General features: G+C 54.0%; 3 protein-coding genes across 6 annotated transcripts; all 3 read right to left on the bottom strand.

Annotated features, from left to right (window-relative positions):
• Positions 1–4,093: 4,093 nt before the first annotated feature.
• RPP25L (ribonuclease P/MRP subunit p25 like) lies at positions 4,094–6,320 on the bottom strand. 3 transcript variants are annotated; one of them, XM_081237515.1, is made up of 2 exons: positions 6,249–6,320; positions 4,094–5,443 (listed from the first exon to the last, which is right to left on the bottom strand). In XM_081237515.1, the coding sequence occupies exon 2, from the start codon at positions 5,408–5,410 to the stop codon at positions 4,919–4,921; it is 492 nt and encodes a 163-aa protein (XP_081093641.1). In that variant the 5' UTR covers positions 5,411–5,443; positions 6,249–6,320; the 3' UTR covers positions 4,094–4,918. The 3 variants fall into 3 exon arrangements, with proteins under 3 accessions (XP_081093641.1, XP_081093640.1, XP_081093642.1); XM_081237514.1 differs by having other exon boundaries at positions 6,211–6,284; XM_081237516.1 differs by lacking the exon at positions 6,249–6,320 and adding an exon at positions 5,822–6,170.
• A 1,471-nt stretch (positions 6,321–7,791) lies between these two features.
• Positions 7,792–14,125, bottom strand: DCTN3 (dynactin subunit 3). Its single transcript, XM_081237256.1, has 7 exons — positions 14,002–14,125; positions 12,690–12,774; positions 11,922–12,008; positions 9,996–10,079; positions 8,973–9,031; positions 8,309–8,368; positions 7,792–8,118 (listed from the first exon to the last, which is right to left on the bottom strand). The coding sequence occupies exons 1-7, from the start codon at positions 14,095–14,097 to the stop codon at positions 8,029–8,031; spliced, it is 561 nt and encodes a 186-aa protein (XP_081093382.1). The 5' UTR covers positions 14,098–14,125; the 3' UTR covers positions 7,792–8,028.
• Positions 14,126–14,719: 594 nt separating this feature from the next.
• Positions 14,720–22,370, bottom strand: ARID3C (AT-rich interaction domain 3C). 2 transcript variants are annotated; one of them, XM_081237015.1, is made up of 8 exons: positions 22,305–22,370; positions 21,101–21,490; positions 19,199–19,271; positions 17,210–17,393; positions 16,761–17,062; positions 16,017–16,199; positions 15,687–15,776; positions 14,720–15,235 (listed from the first exon to the last, which is right to left on the bottom strand). In XM_081237015.1, the coding sequence occupies exons 2-8, from the start codon at positions 21,416–21,418 to the stop codon at positions 15,135–15,137; spliced, it is 1,251 nt and encodes a 416-aa protein (XP_081093141.1). In that variant the 5' UTR covers positions 21,419–21,490; positions 22,305–22,370; the 3' UTR covers positions 14,720–15,134. The 2 variants fall into 2 exon arrangements, with proteins under 2 accessions (XP_081093141.1, XP_081093140.1); XM_081237014.1 differs by lacking the exons at positions 15,687–15,776; positions 22,305–22,370 and having other exon boundaries at positions 21,101–21,473.
• Between the last annotated feature and the right edge of the window lie 2,671 nt (positions 22,371–25,041).

Raw genomic sequence — 25,041 nt, 5'->3', positions numbered from 1 at the left:
TTGGAGACTCAATATTCATTCACTTATTAAATACTTCTGAGGCACCTACTATGTGCCAAGCAACGTTCAACATCCATAGGTTATATCACTGAACAAAAGAAAGATTCCTGCCCATTTGGAATTTACATTCTCATCAGGAGGAGACAGACAATAAACAAAAACATTAAGGAAGTAAGTTATATTTGAAAGAAAGAAAAAAGAGAAAGAGAAAGAAAGAAAAGAAAGAAAAAGAAAGAAAGAAAAAAAGAAAGAAAGAGAAAGAAAGACAGACAGACAAGAAAAGAAAAGAAAGCAAGCAGGGTAAGGGATATCAGAAGTACTTGACTGCAGTTTTAAATGGAGTGGTCAAAGTAGGCCTCGTTGAGGTGACATTTGAGCAAAGACTTAAAGGAGGGAGGGAGACAGCCATGCAGGTATCTGGCAGAAGGGCATTCTAAACAAAGGGAACAGCCACTGGCTTGGTTTGGACAGTTCAGAGGGGAGTGAAGCAGGGAGACCAGCAAGGAGGCTGTTTTAAGACAATGATGGGCACAAATCAGCAGAGGCTGTGGGAATGCAGAGAGACCTAGGAAGCAAAATTGTCAGGACTTGGTGCCTGTTTGCATATGGGAGGTATATAACTCCTCGTCATATTGTTCTGAAGGCCCCATTTCAAGGGGACTCGCTGTACGTGCCACCTCCAAGGCAGGTAGTGAGAATGCTCAGCACATTCTATCCTGGCTGCTCCCGGCCTCCTCCACACACTGTCCTCCCCAGCCTCTTAATTCCTCAACCTCATCTTCAGTGACTTTCCCTCCAGGCCACCCAACTATCTACTCTCATGCCCACTAGTAAGTCCTGTCAGCTCCTAAAACTCTCAAATTCACTGACTCCATTTCATTCTTCAGCTACTGTTATGTGTTGAATTGCATCCCTCCATAAAAATATATTGAAGTCCTAAGCCCTAGTACCTCAGAATGTAACCCTATCTGAAAATAGGATCTTTACAGAGGTAAGCAAGTTAAAATGAGGTCATTGGGATGGCCCCTAATCCAGTATGACCAGCATCCTTATAAAAAGGAGAAATTTGGACACAGAAACAGACACAAAGGGAAGACAGTGTGAAGATGGATGACTGGAGTAATGCATCCAAAAGCCAAGAAGGCCAAAGGCTGCTGGCAAACCAGAAGCTAGGCAGTCAAGGAAAGATTCCCCTGCAGGTGTCAGAGGGAAATGGCTCTGACACCTTGATTTTGGACTTCTAGTCTCCAAAACTGTGAGGCCGTACAGTTCTGTTGTTCTAAGCCACCAGTTGGTGGTACCTTGTTATGGGAGCCCTAGAAACTGGTACAGCTGATACCCTACCCCAGTTCTCTCATCGACTCCACCTCACCCCACCCCACCCATTTTCATGGGGTCTAGGCCACTGACCCCTGCCCCTCTCTATCTTCACGTCTTTCCTGACCCAGTTTGGATTCCTCGGGCCTTCACCACATACACTTTCTTGCTAGTCTCCTCACTATTCTTCCATCATTTCTGCCTGTCTTGACCTAGTCTAGAAGAATGCAACAGTGCTTCCTCTGAGTCTTCACTTGTCCTGTGGGTGCTGCTGGAGCGCACACACCCTGACTGATATTCCAAGTTCATGGTCATCAGCCTCAACTGGGCTTTTAGCCCTGACTGGTCATCCTCCTGTACCTCCCTAGGTATCTTTCCCAATTGCAACACCAGCCTCCTTGCTCTACTCTCAGCAGCAGAGCTGGACTCTTGCTTCAAGAGATTAAAAGCCTTCTGAACTCTGAATTCTCTTATGTCCCACCTTTACCTCTTCACCCATCTGTGTGCATAGCCATCCTCAACTCCTTCCCTCCTGTTCCAGGGAGTCTGCTCTCCTCCTCCCTTTGTGATGGCCATACCTCCATGCTCCAAGGCCCACTCCCTTTCATCTCCCCCAGGAGCCTCACTCTGGGTTAGCCACAATCTCCTGCATCTTTAATCCCTTTCTCTATTGGCTTCGCCCATCAGCCTACAAACAAGTCTTTGCTAATTCATTAAACAAATAAGTAAAAGTCTCTCTGTATCCCACAGGCACCTCTCCCCTCCCATCACAATAGTTTCTTGAAAAAGCTATCTGCACTTCCTTACCTTTTGTGCCCTTACCTTTTCTAAGAGATTATGGAGGAAGAAGCCATACTACAGTGACTTAAGGAGAAAGTGGAAAGTAAAGAAACTGAATCGGCAATTATACGTTAACTCTTATGCTCCCTCCCTCCTAAGCTTGGTCAGGCTTTCTGACTCTAAAGGCCTCACCTCTCTCTGGCTCCCTCCCTGCAATTCCTCCTGTAGGCCCCAACTAGGCCCTGTAGAGGTCAAGCAGAGAAAAGGCCCCAGAACCCAGCCATCTCTCCCTCAGCCTGTGTCCTATCTCCTGATTCTCTGAACTGCAGATCCTGTTCTTCCCAAGGGATTTTGACCCCAGCTCAGTTTCCCTCCACACTACCCCTGCCATCACCCTGGAGACCCCAGGTGGTGCCTTAATGATGAGCTGCCCAATTGGGAGCCCATCCTAGGACTCCCAGAGCTTGTGATGCCACCTTACTGAATCCTTCCCTCAACACAGGTCACTATGCTTATTCCATTGATCATTCCACCTGGCCACAGCAGGCTAGGTCAGGATGGGATGCTGAGCCAAAGATCAACAGCCTGCAAGAAGCCAATGATACTCAGAGAGTTGTTGATGGTAGAAGACACTCAAGTGGAGACGCTCAGCGAAAAGGCACTATGCAGAAGCTGGGTGGGAAGAAAAACCCTGAATTAGCCACAAAGAGAATGGGGAGAAGTCACACAGTTGCTGGCAGCAAGACACCGAAGTCATGACCACAGCCTCAAGGAGTGTGTTAGATGCTTCATGATCCTCTGCAGTTGAGAGGCCCAGCTGGGCAGCTGCTGAGAGGGTTTCCTGTCTCTCCTAATATCCCCTGAATCTCCATCGCCCACCCCTCCACTCTGGGCAACTTACCTCAGAAAGCAAAAGATGCAGTGTTCAAAGTTTTGACCACAGCCTGCTGGCCCTGTGGTCCCCTCAGCCCTGCTCTAAGCCCCTATTGGCCCTATCCCCTCAGCCTATCACTTCAACACTCAAACTGCTGTGCCCACCCTGCCACATGGGCCCAGAAGAGCCCGAACTTTGTGCTTTCCTGGTGACTGGACACCCAGGCTACTGGACACAATGGAGAAGACCTTAAAATCCAGTGGGAGACCCAATTCACTCAACTCTTCACTGAGTCTACTACTGCCCACAATCCTGTTCTGGTTCCTGTACCCCACTGGCTACCACTGCAATCTTCACCGCTCTCCTCAGGCCCCTGACCTGACCATGGTGAACCTGAGAGTCTATGGCCAAGATGAGACAGAAAAGGAACAGCAAGGGGTAAAAAGGAAAGGATGAGACAGGAATGGAAAATGTGGGACTGAGGTTATGTTTTTAAGGAAAAGGCATATTTGTAAGCTGAGTCATTAATAATGAGAGCAATTAACATTTACAGTCATCCCTCAGTATCCTGAGGGAATTGGTTCCAGGAGCCCCCATGGATTTTTTTTTTTTTAACCAAAATGTTTAAGTTCCTTATATGAAATGATGTAGTACAGTCAGCCCTCTGTATCCACGAGTTCTGCATCAACAGATATGGAGGGCTGAGTGTATACAGGCCCAGGTGGTATCTAAGAATCATATGTATATTCCTACATTTAATCCTCATAACAAGCCTATGAGGTAAGCACTATATCTTGTTTCATGGATGAGAACACTAAGGCACAGAGCAGTAACTTGCCCAAGGTCACACAGCAGTAACTTGTTAGTAAGTGGCAGAACCAGGATTCAAATCCAGGCAGCCTGGTGCCCAAGACCACGATTTTAACCACTATACGATAATACAGGCATACTTCAGAGATATTTTGGGTTCAGTTCCATACCACCTCAATAAAATGAAGATCTCAATAAAGCGAGTCACATGAATTTTCTGGTTTCCCAGTGCTTACAAAAGTTATGTTTACACTACACTGTAGTCTATTAAGAGTGCGATAGCATTATGTCTAAAAAAACAATGTACATACCTCAATTTAGAAATATTTTATTGCTAGAAAATGCAAACCATCATCTGAGCCTTCAGTGCGTTACAGTAGTGACATCAAAGATCATTGATCATAGGTCACTATAACAAATATAATAATAATGAAAAATTCTGAAATATTGAGAATTACTGAAATGTGACAGAGATACGAAATGAGCAAACACTGCTGGAAAAATGGCACTGACAGACTTGTTCAATGCAGGCTTGCCACAAACATTCACTTTGTAAAATATGCAGCATCTGCAATGTGCAATAAAATGAGGTATATGCTGCAGGTGGAGAAAAATGTCTGACCTGGCAGAGTCCTTAAACCAGCCCAAAACAGGAAGCAGACAGCCACCCAGGGGTCTAGGCCCAGTCAGGTTACTGCTTGAGGCTTCTTATCGACTCTAGATCCTGCCAGCACCAACCTGAGCTTACCCTTCCTGTCTCTAGCCTGTGAGCTCCTGGGGGTCAAGGGCAGGGACTCCCACTCCCTTAATCCCACCTCCACACAGCAGGCCAAGCAGAGGCTCATCAGACGAATGGGCAGAACCTTTATTTCCTAACACACTCCTTGGACCTCTGTCAGAAGGTAGATCAGAGGCACTGTAGGTAGAAGGCAATCCAGAACCCGGCAGAGACTCCACACCTGTCACTCCTCATAGCAGTCCCTTTCCACAAGCCAGAGGGAAGTGGAAGCAGGACAGGGAGGCCCACTTCTGTAGACTCAAGTCTTGTTGGGGGTGTTGAGCAGTTACAGAGGCTTCTCAAAGAAGGCCCAGCCATCCTAGACATTCAGGCCTGGCGAACAGCTTGCCAGCAGGTCTTCAAAACCGGGTGTCTCGAGCCCTTCTTCGGGGTCGGGGGCCAGAGCTGGAGGTAGGTGTGGGGCCCAAGCCAGGGGGTGCCCCTGGGGGCTGGTAGCCACACTCATTGGGGTCCAGTGGATCTCGGCTGAGCAGTACCCATACCGCAGGCACATGGCGGCGTACCGTGAGGGGATCTAGGCCTGCGTCGGGTGAGGTTGGCACCCAGCTGTCCTCGGTCTGAAGGAAGCGCAGCTTGGTAAGCTGGTGCAGGCCTGGTACCCGCCGCTTGACAATCTCAGCACAGCTGACAGCCTTGCCTGCAGCCCGGCCAGAACCTGAGAACACCACATGCCGAGCACTGCCGCCCTCCAACCGCCCCAGCGCCAGGCCCAGCAGGTTGCGGATTTTGCTGCCATCTCGGACCCGCATCTCCAGGGTATCAGGCGGTAGCTGGGGCATCGGGGAAGGTGCTGGGAGTTCCACAGAGCCAGCCTTCCGGTAGTGCTCCATCCGGCTGCTGTCGTGTCTGAATCTTGCCGCCCACTGCAGGGAAGTGTCAGAGGGATGCTAGGCAGGGTGCCCTGGGCCAACCCCCACCCCCCACCCCGGCTCTCTAGGACGTGGGCCCACTCCTCATCCCAGATTTCCCAGAAACAGGACCATATGCCCTCATCCCCAGGACAGGGGGCCACGCCTGCCTCACCCTGGGAGGGGCCTGTACCCCATTCCTCTGGACAGGGCCATAACCCTCTCCCGACCCCGGAGTCCCTGAGACAGGACCAAATTCCCCAAACGCTGGCCAAGCCCCCTCATCCCAAGCTCCCTAGCACTGGGAATGAACTTCCCTCATCTGGGGCTCCTGGGGACAGGGCCCGGGCCCTCACCCAAGACTCCCTGAGAACAAGGCTGAGTGCTCCTCACCCTGGGCTCTCCAAGCGGTGACAGGGACAAGGCCCCTCACTTCGTGCCCCCAGAGGACAGGGCCAAGCCCCTACGCCACAAGCTCTCCGACACAGAGCCAAGAGCCCTCATCCAAAAGCTCCTCAAAAACAGAAGTGACCCCTCCCCCACTCCGGGACCCTTAGGACAGGGCCGAGCACCCCTCACCCGGAGATTCCCAGGGTCGATCCCCCCAACCCAGGTCACTCAGACACTCGGGAACAGGGGCTTGACGCCGAGGGCTGCTAGAGCTAACCCTGGCATCCAGTTCGCCGGCGGCCGGGCTCGGCGGTCCCCACCGCCACGGGCCGCCCTCAGTGCCCGGCAGGCCGCAGCGGCCCAGCAGCCGACCTCCCCTCTCCTCCCCGTACCTCCAGGAGCCCCCACCCCACTGGGCTCCTGCTCTCACCACCGGGGCCGAACACCCCTCAAGCTCGATCCGAAGCCAAGATGGCGCCACCCGGGAGCGCGCCAAGGCCGCGAGGCCGCGCACGCCGGACGGGGCGGGGCCTGAGGGGCGGGGACCCCGGCGCCTCCGCCCGCAAACCGAGAGGTGGGGGGACGCCGGAGAGTGAGCTGGGCCAGGAGGCGGAGCACTTGGGCTGTCTCAGCTGTTCAGCCCCGGGCAAGGAGCACTCCTATTGGGGCGGAGAGAGCCCTGCGGAGGAGAGGAGCGGCCGTCAGAGGAGTCCCGCGTCCTAAGGATGCGGAGGATTTGGCCCTTAGAAGATGACAGGGCGGGCGTTACCCGTTGAGCACACCGAAGCAGCAAAGGCGGAGCAGCGGCTTTCACTTTGGACAAGAGCAAGAGGTGCCGTTTGAAGTGGCCGCTGCTGCGGGGGCGAGAGCCTTGGCCAGCGAGTTCTGAGCTTGGACCTCACCCCGTGGGCACTGGCGAACCACGGGGGGGTTTCATCAGGCGCAAGTCAAACCAGTTCGTGTGCACAGCGCACTGTGGCTGCAGCACGGGCGGGGGCGGGCCGCAACCGCTGGTGACTCCTGCCCGCAAAGTCCCGGGGGCATGTCCGCGGAGATTTGTACGTTGCTCCGCGTATAATAAGCGCTCAAATATTTGTTATAAATCATTTGTTGAAAGAATGAACCAGAGAAACGGCAGTGGGAATGGGGAAAAGTAGATTAAGTTGGAAGATACCAGGAGGTAGATTTGACGACTGTTCGAACGAAGAAGGAGGGAGGAGTCTAGGATGTCTCCCAGTTTCAGACGTGCTGTATTTGAGGTGCCAATGAGACCGTGCTGGTGGGCTGGTGGGCAGGCCAGATGGAAAGGGGCCTGGAGCCACAGAAGTCCCTGAGACCACAAGGGGGCAGCAAACACTTGGTGGAGTGAGGGACCATCAGTTTCTCTGCTCTTTAACATGCTCTCCTTTCCAACCGTACCACCGCCCCCCACGGCCCACCCCCCAAAAGCCCCCTGCATCCAAACCTCTTTTAGTCTCCCCTTCTCGGCTAATAGAACCAAGTAGGCTCCCAAGAGAGAAACTTAAAGGCTCCCCTCTGCATTTGCACATGCTGCTCCCTTGGCTCTCAAAACCCTGCATGTCACCCTCCAGGGCTGCTTCCCACATTCCTTTTTCTTCTGTGCCCCCAAAGAACCCTGGTGCCACCTGTCCCTCCCCTTTTCCTTGACTGTCTCCTCAGCTAGCCTGTACAGGGCAGGAATCAGGTGGACCCTACCTGTGTCCTCCCCACCTGGTATGGCATCTGACATTTAGAGTGTACTTGGTAAATGTGGAATAAATGGATACATAAACGAATGTTCCACTCACATCAAGCAAATGAGAGCATTCGTCCTGAGAGCTCTACCTCTCCCGGAAAGCCAGACTAGGACGAGTATAGCTCTCAGTCCAACTAGTAGAAAGGCCAACAACTCTGGCCTATCAACCTCATCCCCACCACCATACCCACACAACACCGGGAAGCTAACACACACCTCCAGTAATCTGTACAGTTTATTGTCTTTGGAACAGGACACTGATGAGGGGAGGGGGTGCAAATAGCAAATCTCAAGTAGCCAGACCTCTGACCCCAGAGCCCCACCTGAGTGCAGACAGGTAGGCTGTGAATCCAATAAATACAGAGCTGCCTCTGCTCTGTCCTGTTACAAGGGCAGGTTGGCACAGGGCCTGGAGCCTGGCTGCCCTGGCCCACCCTAGGATGGGAAGCAGCCATCACTCCTCTGCTGGCTTCACTTGCTTGGCAGCCTCTAACTGGCAAAGTAGCTCATCCCACTGCACGAACTGCTTGGAGAGAAGCATTGTCTGGTCGCAGGTCAAGGTGAGAACAGACATCTGAGCGAGGGAGTGGAGAGGTTTGCATCTGCCTAAAGTGTCGGGCAGCAGGGGGATAGGCAGGCTGGTTGGGATGGGATGAGAGACAGAGCTAGAAATGGATAAAAGGACAGGGCTCCGGACAGCACTCCTCAGGGGCCTGGCTGAGCAGAAAGGATACAGTCTTGTTGTATTCCTCCAGGAGAGCCTTGGACTCCTCAGTGATCTCCACACACTGGTCCTGTGGAGCCAAGGTGTGGCAGAGAAAGTTGGACAAAGCCCCCGCTTCCCACTGCCCACCTCATCAGGGACCCTCGCTCCCCATAGAGCCTAGAAAAGGTAATGTTTAACCCCAGTGCCAAAAGGAGAAAATTTCTAAAGAGGCACTTTCAGGCTCCAGTATGGGTAGCCTAACTGCAGTCCTAAGGCTGATAGAAGGAGGGGGTGAACCACACATTTAAGCAAATATTCCTGCTAGCATATGCCTCCCTCCCTGTCCCCTATTTCTGAACCCTCTTTGACCTTTACGCTAGGGCCTGGGAATAGTGAAAAAACAGCTCTTCCACCATAGTTAAGGACACATCATCCCCAGGAATTCATGGGTACCTCCCAACATCAATCTTCTGATACCTCCGGTAGCCCTACTCTGGGAGGCAGGAGACCTGGATGTGACCGTAGGCAAGTCCCTTCCCTTCTGGAAGGCAGATGGAAGACAAAGGATAAACCCTAAATTCCCCCTGAAGCTGACATCAGGGAAGCCTGAGGCTGCTTCTCCAGGAGGCAGGGGTGGGGACTAGGAGCCTCACCACCTCTACTTTCCCTTCCAGTCCTCTCCCCTCCCATACCTGCTGCTGGATGTGGATCTGGGCCAAGCGCTGCAGGCGGGCGGCATGCTCAGGAACGGCTGTAAAACACAACACACACTGCCTAGTGATGCTTGTGCCTTCCCCCGGGACTGCTCAATAGTCTATTAGGTCTTCGGTAGGATTAGAGTATTGAGTGGAGAAGCTAAACAAACGCCAGCTTCATTGACCACTGCTTCTGGAGGTGGTGGTGGGACTCCCTGCCCACCCCAGTCTTACTCTAGGACCCAAAAGGGAGGGGAAGATGCAGGCCCCTAGAAGAAGACAAAACCCTGGGGTTCCCAGAGTTGCCCAAACACCCACCCCAGGGCTGTGAGCAGGGCCAAGTAGAGGAAGCTTTGATTATCATGGGATCTGTTCCTTTGCTCTCAGCCCAGCGGGACCAGGTCTGCCGGGCCTATAGGGAACAGGGAGCCTGCAGGTGGGCTGAGGATGAATGCCAGGTCCCTAAGCTGGCCACCTGGAATCCAACACCCAGAGCCTCAGCCACCATGCTGGGCCCACAGCTTATGGGTGTCAGATGCTCAGCAGGAAGCTGATCAGGGGTAGGGAGGGGGAGCTGGGAAAAATACCTCTAGAGACAGACAAGATGGCTATCTGGATTCAATTAAAGTCACGGTCTGCTTGTCAAAACCCAGGCCTAGGGACTGCACTAGGCAGTGCGGCAGGAAGAATTCACACCCATTGACACACCTGGCAGGGACTCTTACAGTAAAATCTGGGCCCTGCAGCACCCTGAAGGACAGCTGCTGAGGGATGGGGTAGAAGACAGAAGGAATCCCAGAGTTGGAGGCTGCTGGCCTTACATGAGTGTCCTTAGTGCCAAACTGCCTGACATTCTGAAGCTGAGCTCTCTGCCCTGGAAATTTTAATCCCAGTGCAGGTGTCCGGTACCCCCAGGGTGAGATAAAGACAAGGAGCAGAGCTGGCCTGAGCCCAGGGAAGTCCTGCCCATCCACCCACCTCCCCAAGTAGAGTAGTGGAGCTGCAGCCCCAGAGAGGTACCTTTGATATGACTGCTGTCCAGCATGGGCACCAAAGCCTCCACCTGCTCCAGAAGCGCAACCTGGGAGAGGATAAACTGCTCCTCTGAGGCATAAACAGACAAGGCAGTGGCAGTGAGGCGAGCCTGGGCACGGCCACTCCCGTGCGAGGGGCCGATGAGATGGCTGAGCTTGGGGCAGCTAGTCTGCCCACAGCCCCCTTCTCTATGTGCACATTCCCCCAGTCTGGCTCCACCTCTCTTGGATGCCTCTGGTCTGACCTATCTTGAGCCCAAGGAGCCTCTAAGTTCCTCCAAATCCTACCTTTCTCCAAGTTTTAACTCTGAGGCCCCTTCCTCTAGCCTCCTATCAACAAACTCAGAGCCCCTCCTAGGCCACAGGAAACAAAGTACTTCAGACTTGGGTCCCCACATGCAAGGGCTCCTGGGAAGGTCTGAAAGAGGAGGCGTGGAAAACTACCAGGCAGGTTCTGCTCAGTGGATCTGAGAGGCACAGACAATTACAAGTTCCTGGAGAGCTGGGACAGTAACAGGACAGTCCAGTGAGGAAAGCAGGACTGGGATGACCCTGTGTACATTGGGTTTCAGTGGCTGCAGAGTGGGAAGGGCATTCAGGAAGAGAGGACTGTTATGTCAAGCATTTGGAGGAAAGAATGCTTGTCAACTAGTAGAGGAAATAGAATTCATTTGGCTGCAATGGAGCAAGGAGAGCACAGGAAACAGCGAGATGGGAGGGTAGATCTGGCAGTCAATAGAAGGCTTGGAATGGCATGCTAAGGAATTAGGAATTTATCCTAATAGGGAGAGAGACACACACACACTGAGGTTCCAAAGTAAACAAAGTGGCAGGTTGGAAATGTGTTTTGGGAAGATGATACTGAACCACATGCAAGAAGGGGAAGACTAGGGTCAAGAAGAGCACTTAGGAGACTGCAACTATTCATGTACAAGGGGACAAACACTGAGGCAGTGGCGACAGGGAGGCATGGAGAGGCTGGACTTAAGAATCAGTGCAGGAGGGACCTCCCTGGTAGCGCAGTGGTTAGGATCTGCTTGCCAATTCAGGGGACACGGGTTCGAGCCCTGGTCTGGGAGACCATGCCGCAGAGCAACTAAGCCCGTGCGCCACAACTACTGAGCCCGCATGCCACAACTACTGTAGCCCGTGCGCCTACAGCCAATGCTCCGCAACAAGAGAAGCCACCGCAACTAGAGAAAGTGCACGCGCAGCAATGAAAACCCAACGCAGCCAAAAATAAATAAATAAATTTAAAAAATAATAATCGGAGCAGGAGAAGACCTCCTGAACTTGGTGTCTAAGCCACAGCAGTGGCTCAGGTATTTTCTGGTTCATCATTGTATACCTCACACCTATGATAGTCTGGATCACAGTAGATGATCACTTTTGAATGCATGAACAAACACAGGTGCTTGGCAAACCATACCTCGTGGAGTGGCTAACTAACTGATAAGCAGACATTGCTAAGACAATAGTTCCTGCCTAGAATTCTGAAATTCCAGCCCCTTCTCGCATGAAGAAAGATGTTGAAACTCATGCCTATAACCTCACCTCTCCCAAATGCAATGCTCTCTGCCCCTACCCTTTCCTAGAAGCTCCTATGTCTACTGAGCAGAAGTAAGGAAGGTTCCAAAGGAAAATCCTAGAGGCAAGCCATAGATAGAACACCGGAGTAGCTTCCACTGTGGCTGGCACCATGGTCTGCAGCTGGCTCTGAAGTATACTGTACCCAGTGCCTACCTGAGGACCACAGGACCACCTCCAGCCTCAGTCCAGAACCAGGCCAGGTTCCAGAAAGCAGCCTCCAGGGCTGTATCCAGGAGAGGGCCAGCAGGGAAGCTATCTCTGTGCCCGACATCCCCCACAATCCACATCCCCAGATGCATATGCACATACTGTCCAGCACTACCTGCTAAGATGAACTGCAGCTTAGAGGCATCAGGTATGGCAATGCGGTCAATGTACTCAGGATCCAGGTATTTGATCAGGTCTTCAACTAGAAAAGTAGCAAGATGGAAAATGGAATAAGGTTGGGGAGTGGGGTTCTGTCTTGTGAAGGATATTAGGGGAGGTGTCAGCCTTGGGGAGACCCTTGAGTGAGGAGCTGACACCCTCAGTGTCCACCAGGCCTCCACCAGGTCCCCTATCCCCACTTCCCTGTCTCTACCGTCTGATCACCTGCTGGCCAGCCTCAAACTTTAAAACCCTGGGGCCCTCAGCCTTCCCACTGATCTATCCTCAAGGCTGGAAGGCATCTTGCCCCTCAGTGCCACCAAGACATGCCAGAGCTTTATCTGATTTCTAGTTCCTGAACAGGTTGCTAGCTCTGACATAATCAAAAAGGGCTGGTTGAGCCACGGCTGGGGCTCTCAGTGCCTGCTTTCTTTCCTGCCTCTGAACCTTGCCTGTGGAAATTCCATACCCCTCGTCCCTCCTTCCCCAAGGGGACCTTTCAGGCAGAGCTCTTATCCCATAACTTAGGACACTGCCATGGGCTTGGGGTTTAACCACAAAGTAGAAAGCACACCCCAATTCACCATTTCATCAGGGCAATGTCTTCACCTGCTATCCCCAAAGGGCAACTCCAGTGACCTACTAGGCTGAAGAGCCTGGGCAGGGAACCAGGAAGCAGAAGCTTGGGAAGGAGAGCAGGTAGACACCTCATGGAAGCACTTACTCTTTTTGTACAGAATCTTCACCCTCTCCCTCTTGCTGGCGATGTTCCCCAAAGCCACCTGCACCTTGACCAGGCCATCGGCCACCTATGGGAGGAGTGGAAGTTAATTCCAAGATTTACCACTTGGCTCAAGTCTTGGAAGAGATAAAGAACCCTCATTCCCTCAGGCTCTCAAACCTCCTTGTCCCAGCTATCGTCCCCTTCTCCAGTATTAAAAGAGATTCAACCCTACCTTCCCGGAATCCTCAGTGTGAAGGGGGAGATAATCATGTACTCCTTGGGGAGTTTCAAGTGTGACTGGGGAGGTAATGAACTACTTTAGAGTTTATGGGGCACTAGCATATACTATTTATTCCCTGATTCCCTCCTCTTGGCTGAACCTACCTAGGCTTTAAGGGTAGAGGATGAGGAATTCCAATATTAAAGGGTTGAATAGAGGGAGAGGCTACGCAAGTGAATGATCTCACACAGGTTTTAGGTTAGAGGGTAAGGAATGACAATATTCAAGGGTCAAATATATGGGGAGGCAAATAAGACTGCATAGAAGCAGCCCGAGAGGTAGGAGGAAAATCAGGAGGATTTGCGTCATAGATGTGAAAGGGAGAGAATGTTCTGAGAAGTCAGTTCTCACATGGGACACAATCTGCTAGTGATAACTAATTCCACAAGAAGTGTACAAACAGACATCATTACCTCTGAGGCACTCAACTCCAGGGTGTGCCTGACACTCCACATTCAGTGAAAGGTATTTCCATAGTTAAAAAGGGGATGGAAGGGAAACTGAGCTGCACAGTTGTCAAAATTCAGTCACTGGTGGGAAGGAGTGCCAGTCCATATCTGAACACTCAGTACCCAATCCCTTCCCCTCCTAATCCTGGCCCTCCCAGACCACACATCTAACCCCCTGGAGCCTTCTTTATCCACCTCCGGTCTGCCTCTTTTGGGGTCCTATGGACCTCTCTTTACACAATTCACTTAGCAATTACGCAGGGCTCCACAACGGCCCTTCCGGGCTTCAGCTCTTACTGAAACTCTGATTAGTCAGTTTCTCGAGTGTGTCAGGTCTCCCCAACTACCCCGCGAGGGCAAAGGCGGAGTCTCCACAGTGAGCCCACCTCAGACCCACAGTGCCCTCCGTGGGAATGGACCCCGACGGCCCGATATGCTCCGGGAGGGCTCGAACCGTTGTTATTTCAAAGGCCGGGCTGCGGGCAACGGGACTCTGGAGCGGTAGCATCCACCTCGAGGACCAGGCCAGTAGACGGCTTTTGCTTTGCCCCAGAGAGGGACCACTGGACCCCAGATAACTCACCTTCCGCGAGCCGCGAGACCCACCCGGCCCGTACACCCAGCGCTCCAGCTCCTCCACACGGGCCTGTAGCCGCTGCAAATCTGTCACAGCCGCCATAGCTCCCGCCGCCCCGCCTCTGCCAGAAACAGCCAGAGGGCGGGACGTCCGTCCAAATACAGAAGGCGGGCCAATCCGAGTGGATGGGCGCCCCTGCATACAGGAAGTGATGCCACGATTCGGCCCTTCGCTGCCGGAAGCGGCAGGCAGGGCCGACGAAAGTTGTCAAAAGCTGTCTTGTAACCTAGGCGACGGCTACCCATCAGGCCCTACCCTAATTTCCAGCCCCTGCTCGTCAAGACAACCTTCGCCTTTATTCCAGGGTACCAAATTCCAGGGTACCAAAGAGGTTTCCCTACCCCATCTTCCGAGGGTGCACATATAAATATACCCATTATTCTAAGATTGGTCCATTCCCACAGAATAGTAGGAAGCCCCGTGAGATACCATAATCTTTTGGAGTCTTCTAAGGTTCAAGCGATTAAGTGTCGTGCCAAGGACACTCAACATTATAGTGGCAGAATCGGGATTTGAACTCAGGCAGTCTGATTAATGAGACTGAGCTCTCCTACTCATGGCCTTTGCTATTCTGTCTTCTCTGAGAACCCCTGGCCTGTGCATACCACATAATTAATTCCTCCCCGACCCACAGGCCCAAACAAGAAGGAGAGGAGGCACTGGAGAGGGAGGGATCGCAGCTTTATTATCCAGATGTGACCTGAGGGACATCTTCACAACACCCCAACTCAACCCTTCACCTGGCTCCTGAAGAGAAGAAGGTCTGACTCAAAGAGGTGGAGTCCTAGAGATGATATTGACACAAGGGAGCACATGCGGAGATGATGGGGGTTACCGGGGGAAGAACACTTTGGTAGATGCTGCTGGAGTTGGCCAGGGAGGAGGTGCCCTCCTTTTGAAATGAGGTAGATGTAACATCAGAAGAAATCTCTTTGGCTTCAAGTCCACGTGGCATGGTTGAGGCGGGGAGTGGCCATCTTCCAGGTCCTAGAATGGGCACCTTGGAAGAATGGGTTGGAGGGGTGTCTCCTCTCCCCCTCAGAAATGGGGTTGGGACTCTCAATTTCAAGTGTGAGCTCTCAGGGTGAGGCGCTGGATGGGGGCCCCATCAGGGGTGGGGGTGCAGGGTTGGCTGGGCCCTGGGAAGCTGGCACGGGCTGGCGACGGGCAAAGAGGATGCCTGGCAAAGGGGTGAGGAGATGGTAGAGGGCAAACACAAGCAGAAAAAGGCGAGGCAAAGAAACAGAAGAGGGAAACAAAAGTCAGTGTCCTGATTGCTAGAACACCACACACAGAGCCCTGCTGCAACCAATGAGGACAAGCCCCTTGAGTCAGTTAGAGACTCCAATACAGATACCCTCCAACAAGTAAGCAAGAAATATTTACACTGATACATAGGCCCATGACAAGACATCCCATGGTGTTCATGCCAGAGAGGTCATGCCTTGGATCCCATGCCATGTAGACACCCCCTTTAATCCATGCCAGTGTAGCAATCCCCTGAACCCCATGTTACCCATGCAAGTTTGGATATCTCTGAACCTCATGCTAGTAGAAAAAGTCTAAAATCCCCATGCCAGTGTAAATACCCCTGACCTCATGCCAGTATAGACAGCCTGCAGTACCCATACCAGTGTAGACCACCCCGTTGATCTCTAGGGCCATGTTGATACTGCTGATACCACTGCCTGCCAGATTGAGAGGCCCATCCAACTGCTCTTCTGTCCAGGAGGGGGCAGGGGAGTCACATTTTGGGGAATCAGACTTCAGACTTACAAGCTCCCCCCTCCATCCCTATAGACAGCCCCCATTCCAATTCAGCCCCACACCTGTAATCACAGAGTTGTCTACTGAGGGATCTATCTGCCCCACCTCCAATGCCTATGGGGTGATGGGTCTGTCCTCCCTCATTGCACAGGCCCTAAGCCCTCTCAGCAACTCAGCAACAAGCCCCTCCTCACCCCTCAGGGGAACCTTGCCACGGGGCAGGAAACTGGGGGGTGCGCCGTGTCGAGGTGGGTCCATGGGCCCCATCAGCACAGCCCTCTTCTCTGGGGGCTCCTCTGGTGCCACCTTCTCACGCGCAGGTCCAAAGGCTAGGCCCACAGGCAGTGCCAGTCGAGGGGTTGGAATTCCGCTCTCCTCTGAAAAAACAGGTCATTTAGCTCCCCTGACCCAACCAACCCTGTCTCTGCATCTGGTTCTCCCCACAGGCCTGGGACCAAGGGAGGTCATCCAAGCTCAAGCACCAAGTTCAATCTCCCCTCCCATCCAGTCTCCGAATAGAGGCTCTGAAGCTGGAGAGCCCCAAAAGGCCAATATATCTGACTAAGTTTGTCCCAGACAATTTGGGGGATCTCCTTGCTTTCGGTTGTTAAATAAGCCAGGAAAAACAGGAGGCATAAACCACATGCAAATAGGAGCCCTGGTGTTGAATGAAGCTGCTCTGGATAAAGGACCTTCTCCTGAGCTTCAGGTCCACACCGCAGTAACCCATATCCCAGAGCTCCCAAGGCTTCATTGACCCCAAACATCAGGACCCCTAAACCTGAGCATGCACCAAACCTCAGTGCCCCGCCAGTCCTTACTGTCCCCATACTTCGATGCTCCCAGACCTCAGAGCTTCCACATTTTAATATTCCCTATATCTCAGCCTCCCCCTAAGTCTCAGAGACCCTCAAAGTTCAGCCGCTCTCCCCTCACACCTTTCTTAATGGGGCTCGGGCTCAGCTGCGCGCAGGCGTGCGCCGGCAGGCCGGAGGCGGAGCCCTGAGCAGTGCGGGGGCCGGGCGTGGGCGCGGGCGTGGGCGCAGAAGGGGCGGGCCCGGGACCCGAGGCGGGGCCAAGAGTGCCCCGAGGGGACTGCCCCGCCAAGCCGAAGAGTGGGGCGTTGGTGTAAGCTTGACGACGGCCTTCCCGCCGGTTGCTGTCGATGGCGGCCTGGAGCTCCCCCGGGGAGCTGAGCGCCCGCGTCTCGCACTCGTACGGGTACAGATACTTCATGTACCTACGGGCGGACGGGGTGGGGTGGGAGGCTGGGCCCAGCTGATCAAGCCCCACCCCCGGACACGACCCCCCGGGGCCCTCCGCTCCCCGTGCCCCACCCCCGCTCCCGCGCCTTGCTCCCACCGCTCGCGCGCGCGCCTGGCCTCACTGGGTGCGTAGAGTGAAGGCGGCCGACGTGATGGTGGTGGGCAAGCTGAGGCCGCGCGTGACCTCCCGCCACACCTTGCGGTTGATGACTTCCACCAGACCGCCCTTGGCCGTCACCAGGCGAAACAGCGCGTACAGGTCCAGCACCTGCTTTGCCATGATGGGCACACGGTTCACTGGCGTCCCTGGTCGGGGGGTTGGCAGAGAGTCAGGACACTAAGACTGAGACCCTGTCTGCGGGCATCCTCAGGGACTCGAGGAGTCGAATGCCTGGACCTGCCTGGGTGAGCCCCAGGTACAGGGCGGGACCGTCAAGAAAGGAGGAGAACAGGGAGGGATGGGTAGGTGGGATTGCAGGCAGAGCCCACAGAGCCCCCAAGGCCTCCACTGTAGCAGGAAGGATGGGAGGCTAGACCAGGGGTTGGCAAACTTCTTCTGTAAAGGGCCAGATAGATGGTAAACGTTTTAGGCTTTGCAGGCCAAACAGTCTCTGTCAGAACTAATCCACTCTGCAACTGCAGCCTGAAAGCAGCTATAGAGGATATTTAAAGGAGTGAACGCGGCTCTGTTCCAATAAAACTTTATTTACAGACTCTGAAATTCGCATTTCACACATCCAGAAATGTTATTCGTCTTTTAATTTTTTCCACTATTTAAAAATGTGAAAACATTCTTTTCTCATGGGCTGTTAGATTTGGCCCGCAGGCTTTAGTTTGCCGACCTCTGACGTAGACCATAGGAAGGACTTCCTGACTGTGCTGAAGAGCCAGACTCCCCTAAGCAGCGGCCCGGCGTGGCTGCCAGAGGCGGGAGGATGGTGGATGGGAGAAGAAGCAACCCCCGCCTCGGCTCGCCGACTCCGCAGTCCCCGCCGCCCCCGCCGTCCAGTCCTGACAAAGGGGCCTGTCTGCGCTGAGCGATGGGCCCCAGTTAATTCCTTACCGATCCTGTCCCCTTCCGCTGCCGCCTTTGGACCCGAACAATTAGCTGCGGCCTGATTAATGGGGGGAAATTATCGGCCCCGCGGGATCGCCTCCCCCCGCACAGGGAGCAGAGGAAGGCAGGGACCTGAGGGAGGCAGAGCTGGAAGGAAGGGGGCGCTAGGATATGCTGAGACCACCCCACCCCACCCCCCAGTGGAGGGGAGACCAGGAGGAAGGGGCAGGGAGGGGACGTTGGGACCAGAATGCCCGGGCCTTCCTGGGGAGCCAAAGGACCTGGAGCCCCACGGAGGGTTCCTGGTTAGGAAGGGACCCGAAAGGGGTGCTGGGCCTGGGGTGGGGGCCTGAGGGACTTTGGCCAGCAGCTGCACTAAGGGAGGGGGGCAGTGCAGCCAGTTAATTAGCAGCTTATCAGGCCGCACTCGTGGAGTGAGTTAATTAGCTTTGTAGAGAGAGATAATGAGTCAATCTTCGGACCCATGAATCTGGGGAGAAGCCTAAGTGATGGACTGCCGCCCAGCCTGATCCCCTCCTGGACCCTTCTTGCATTCACTTCTGGCTCTGAGATTCCTGGAAAGAAATTCCTTCTCCTCCACAGCCCCTGCCTACCCCTTGAGAAGTCCTCCCTTCAGTCTAATTCCAGTCCTTCCTGATGCAGAACACCTTGGGTGTTTCCTGCCTGAAGCAAGGGGAAACTGAGGAGAGACAAGGCTGGAGGAAGCAGCAGGGAAGAGGACCAAGGCATTCCCATCCCAGTCCCCCAATTCTGGGAACGCCCCCCACCCCAGGCCAGCCTCCTACCAGTTCCCCCTCCCACCCTCCCAATTGATCCCACACTCATTAACCTGCCAGTGGGCTGGCCACTAATTAATCCCTGGGTGGAGAAGGGGGGCAGGGTCAGAGGTTAAAGACACTATTGAGGGCCCAAAGGATACATGCTGCCAAGCCCAGGCCTCTGCAAAGAGGACCCAAACTGAGGACTAAACCCTGGAGTTTCCCTTCCTCAAACCTGGTAAGTGGGGGTCCTTCCCTTACATCAACCCACTCACCCCTCTTCTGCATGAAGCTAAACAGGTCATCCAGAAATTCTTTCCTCTTGGGGTCTGCATCGAGCTCGTACAGCTGGGGAAACACTGAGGTCATTTTCCAGCTCTGCTACCCAGCTCCCCCCCACCCCGGGACCCTTTGGACTCCAACCCCCGGATTAAGGGTCCCCAGCTGATGGGGTAAGTAAGTTCTGAAATGTAGACTTCCTGAGAGAGCACTGGGTTCTCTCCCCTGGGGGCGGGTGTGGGCACTTTTTTTCCTGATACACACAGAGACCGCTCTACTGGCCAGTGGGGCCCTGGGCAGCTCAAACCACACATCTGGGGAGTAGGGGAAGAGAGAAAGCTACGGAGGCTTAGGCTGCCTTCCAGAGCCCCTGGGAGGAAGTCAGGCTGGCGCTGTGTTCCACATTGAGGAAACCGACAGATATATCTGAGCCACTCATTCACCCATTCATACCTGCAAGGGCTTCTTGCTGTTCACATGTTTGTGTGCCAGAGGTGGGGATGAGGGGCAGAGATGCCTCTAACCCATCCCTCAGGCAGGGTGGATGCTCAGAAAAGCTCCTGGATGGAAACCTTGGGCCCCTCAGCCCACATATCTTCCAGGAACAGCTTCCTGCACTACAGAAGCTGCCACAGAGGCAATGGCCCTGAACCACCCAGGATGTGTAAGGTCAGGACTTGAAAGGTCCAGGGGTTATCCCACCTATTCTCAGTCACCTGGAGCTCTCCTTCCAGTATCAGCTCTCAAATACCCCCCAGGAGGGACAATCCCTAAAATAAAAGAGTCTTTTACCCAGAGTGACAGTCCCTGCATAACACCCATAGGTAACACTCCACCCGCCAATAAGAACTCAGAGCAAAAAAAACACCCATGAGTAACAAACCCCAAAGATGCACCTTTAGATCTACACTCCCACAAGAACTGAGCCCTACATCTTAGATGGATACCCACAAAAAACACACACAGTCTCCAAGTAATAATCCCCAGAATTACACCCAGGAGAAACAGTCGCTAGAGTCACACCTCCAGAGTAACAGAGCCCCAAGTAACACTATCAGTTTTACTAACACCACAGAGTCTAAGCATAGATTAACACTTCTGGAAAATACCCAAAACCAACACCCTACGAGTAACACCACCAGAATAGCACACCTAGAATCTCAGCCCTGCATAACATCTTCTTAATGACAGCCTAGAGTAGTGCCTTCGAACAACATCCAGATGGGTTCCGCAGGGATGAAGAACCTCAAATTAAGGCCCTGTGAGTAAGGTCTTGTCATTCCCAGCTGCACAGGAGCCCTTTAGTCACACTGCGGCTGTAGTGGCCATCACAGGCTGGGAACTGTCACCCATAGAACTCAGGCCGGGGAGAGGACATGGGTGGGGAGAATGTGACAAGGAAGAGATGAGGTGGGTATCAGCTTGCCAAAGGAGTGGCAACCTCCATTCCACTTCCAAGACAGAAGTAGACAGCCCAGGATACCCCCACTGGTCACTGGAATATGACCTTGTGACTTGATGTGTGAGAAGGTATGGTAGTGCTGGCACTGGGATCCCCAGATCCCCCTCCCTCAGAATTCTTGAAGGCTCCTGCACCCCTCCCACTTTCCCTTCCAGCTTCACCAAGAGCCTCCAGTCTGTCAGCCTCCATGTTTCTGGGCGTCTCCTGCACCTCACGGTGCGTGCCTACGCACTTCTTTCCATGTCTCAGCATGTCTGTCTCTCCCTCCCAGTCCCCGTCTAGCCTTCAGTCTTCCCACTGTCTCTCTCCAGGTCTCTATGTCTCTGTCTTTCCATCCTGCAGAGCGCAGTAGGAGGAGGGGGGGCTACTGATCACCTTGCTCTGCTTTTACCCAGAGAGTGGGAAGGGGGAGGGCCTGACATTGAGAGGGTCCTACCTGCTTGAACTGCTCCTCATAGGTCCACTCATGGGGATGAGGTCCAGGGGGCTGGCTGGAAGGTGAGCTGGTGCCCCGGGTCCCTGGGTGGCTCTCCTCGTCTGCCTCCTCTTCTGCGCCAGCTTCCTCTCCTTCCTCATTCTCTTGGGCATCCTCCTCTTCCTCAGCTCCAACCTCCCCCAAGCCCCCGTCAGGGGCCTGCAGGGTCCGGGATCCAGGAAAGGAAGGCTGTGGCGGTGGTGGTGGTGGGCGTGGAGGGGCCAAAGGCCCCACCCCCTGGGCCAGTCGGGCTGCCTGCTGTCTCTGCAGGGCCTCCATTACAGCTTCCAGGCGCAGTCCCCCCACTGGTGGGCCGGCTGGCACCAGGCGCGGCCCTGAGGAAAGGGCTGCCTGTGGGAGAGAGAACTATGAGTGTTGCACCCGCTGCCCCAAAGCCCCCAACACAAGGGGAGGTGGTTATGGATTCAGGGAAGTGCAGGGGGGCCATAAGGAAAAAGAAAGACAGCTTTCTCAGAGGTGGACAGAGAGGTAAAAAGAGCAGGAGAGACAGAGACCAGACCCAAAGAGACAGAAACAGACATCGACCGAGGACAGGTAGAGACTGAGCAGATCAAAGAGGGTGACAGGGACCAAGAAACAGAGAGAGATGGAGGAGAGAGAGATCCAACAGAGAGGGAGAGAGACAATGACAGGGAGATGTGGGTATAGAAATGAGAGATGGCGAGAGACAAGAGACTGAGAGGGACCAAGGTGGAGGGTGACAGAAATATCAGACAGAAACAAGAATGGAGAGACAGAGACGGGGAGAGACGATATTGATAAAGATATCCGGTAGAGAGACCAGGAAGGTAAGAGAGATAGAGGAGCAAGAGAAATATCAAAGACCTGAGTGACAAGCAGTCCAGGGAGACTGACAGACAGAGGCAGAGGGAGACAAATACTGAGGCCTGGGCTGAGAGAGAACAGGCAAAGATCGACGCAGCAGGAGACAGACAGAAGAAAGAGATTAGAAATAGAGACAGGACGAGACAGTAAATAGAGAGGGACAGAGACAGGAAAAACAGACGGAGAGACGGGGCAGAGACGCAGAGAACTAGAACCGAGGAGGAGCGGGAACAGAGGATGCCGGGGGTAGAGCCCGGGACGGCGACGGGGACAGCGGCGTCTCCACGCCCGCTCTCTGGCTCCCCGCGGCCACACTTACCAGCCTGGCGCGGCCCGCTGCCCCCGGCGTCTCCACGGCGCTCCCTCCGCTCAGCCCGCCTGTCGGGCGGCCCCTGTCTCAGCTCGGTTCCCTGTGCGGGGCCCCTGCCGTGCGCTCCACCAGCCGTGCGCTCCTGCAGCCGCGCGCTCCTCCGGCCGCGGGGCGCTCACTCGCTGCTGCGGGCTGCGGGCTGCGGCCGCGGGGGCGGGACCCGCGAGGGGCAGGGCGGGCGGGGGCGCAGGGGGAGAGGCCCCGGTGGGCTCTGCCGCTTCCAGCCCCGCAACAGGTGTCTCCCACCCTCCATACAGCCAGATTCAGGGGATGGGGAGAGGGCGCTGGAGTGCTGCTGGGAATCGTGCAAAGGAGAGTGAGGAGTCCACCACCACCGAACTCCAAACCAGGGCCCCTCCCAGCCTCACAAGTCCGGGGGCGGGGGGTCCCCACACCCGTACTCAGTGCCCGGCATCCACATACATTCGTGTCCACACACCAACACACCCTGTCACAAGTTCAAGGTACAGAGCCGCCCTGTCTCACATACTTGGTTACATAAATACTACAGCGCCAATGGCCTGGACAGGCTGTGATCTGAGGGGACTCACCCTGCGGGGTGCTGGGGTGAGAGTGGAGGGCCTGGGCAGAACAGAAGCTTCTCCCCTGCCCTTCCCAGGTGCTGTCCCCAACTGCACGCAGGCTGCAGTTTGCACAATACATGCGCATGGTGGTGAACTCACTTCTGCACCCACACACTCAGAGGTCTCTGAGCTCATTCCACACCAGTAGCAGGGTACACATACCACCTGCAGGTACAAAGCCACACGGCTTTTAGCTGTTTTGACGTTCTATTGTGGAAATTTTCAAACATATACCCAAGAAGAGTGAATAATATAATGAACCTCTGGCAATCCTCAGAATTTCAATGGTGATCAGCATTTTGCCCATCTTCACGTACATCCTCCACCCATGTTTGCATGACTCCCCAGTCTCTAGCTCCAGACACCTTTAGCCAACTGCTCCAGGCCCACCCTACTCCCAGTTATCCTCCAGATGCTGAGATGCTGTTCCTTAGCAGCCCTGGACCCCACTCCTCTTAAGCACCCTCATCCATTCCCCAGTTTCTTCCTGTGTGGAAGGGAATCGACCTACTAAAAGCATTAAGAGTCACTGGGAGGTGATGCCAAGTGTGTGACTGAACAACACGCCTCTGTAGGAGTGATACCTGGCATAGGTGTGAAACTCTGCTGTGTCAAACTCAGCAGCGGGGAGCACCACCTGACCTCATTCATACCCAGTGAGGCACACTGGTCTCAGGGCCAAGATTCCTCTGGGGGGCAGAAATTCAGGGGTAACTTTTGCCTCCTCCCCAACCCTCTCCCAGTGAGTCTGCTCCTCTCAGACCCAGCTTGCCCTGGTCTGAACCACTAGCTCTTCTCACCAGGATCTTGTGGTGGGTGACAGCCCCCTGCTCTCACTGTCTCCAGCCTCCACCCTTGTCCCTAGCCCAGCTCCCACTGTGGCACTAAGTCCACATTCTCTGTGGCCCATCTCTGGCCAGCCACACTGAGGCTCAGTCCTGCTCACACTCCAGTGCCCACCCGCTCAGATTTCAGGTCTGACAGCCAGTCAGGTCCCACTTCCACCAAGAGGCATTGGTGATCCAACCACCTTCAGATCCAATGCCCCTGCCCCCATAGCTTGGCGTGGTATAAGTTCTCCTGGGGCAGAGTCCAGCCCCCTCCGCTGCCATCCCTCTCCAAGGCAACTTCTGTGCTCAGCTTGCCTCCCCACTGCCACCCCCCCCCCCCACCACCACCCAGCTTCCCTAGCTGCTCAGAAGAGAGAAAGTGCCTGGAGAGAGACGAAGGTAAGATTCCTGTTGGAAAGGTAGGAACTGGCTTGGGGAAATTCCAGTTCTGAGGGTTTGGAGATTGCTTTGGAGGGGGTGGAGAGGGGCAAGGGACTTGGACGCTACTCCCAAAAGAAAAGAATCAATCAAGCATAGTAAATTCACCTTTGGGGTCTGAGCCAGGATGGTACAACTGGGAAGGGCAAAGGGGAAGGAATAACCTGACTGGAACCTGGTTTCTCTCTCTCTCCATCTGTGAAGAGGAAAGGCTGTCTCATACCCACACATAGCCTCCTCCGATCCTATACCTCACAGAGACAGACAGACTGACCTAGACATCCATTAATCTAACACATACTTACTGAGCACTTACTTTATGCAAGGCACTGTTGGACACAGGAGTAAATAAAACAAAGTCCTTATTATAATGGCCTAATTTCAGTGGGGGAAATGTATATTGTGTCACATGGTGATAAGTAAAATGGAGAAAAATAAATCTGGGTTGGGGGGAATAGAAAGGGAAGGGTGCCATTAGTTACCTATTGCTGTGCAACAAATTACACTCAAACTTAGCAGCTTGAAAAAACATCTATGTTTTCACAATGCTGTGGATAGGGAATTCGAGAGTGGCTTAGCTGAGTGGTGTTGTCTTTCATGAGGTTGTAGTAAAAATGTTGGCTAGGGCTGCAGTCATTTGAAGACTTGACTGGGACTGGAAGATTCACTTTGCTCACATGCTCTGTTGGCAGGAGGCTGTTCTCCCTAGGTGGGCCTCTCTATGGGAGAGGACCTCATACCAGTGTCCTCCCAACATGGCAGCTGGTTTCGCCCAGAGAGACTAAAGAGGGAAGAGTGCTTTTTATGGCCAAGTTTTAGAAGTCACACACCGTC

The sequence above is a fragment of the Mesoplodon bidens genome (genome assembly GCF_964165515.1).
Source record: "Mesoplodon bidens genome assembly, chromosome: 6".
Classification (NCBI taxonomy): Eukaryota; Metazoa; Chordata; class Mammalia; order Artiodactyla; family Ziphiidae; genus Mesoplodon; species Mesoplodon bidens.
This window is presented reverse-complemented; position numbering and strand designations above follow the sequence as displayed.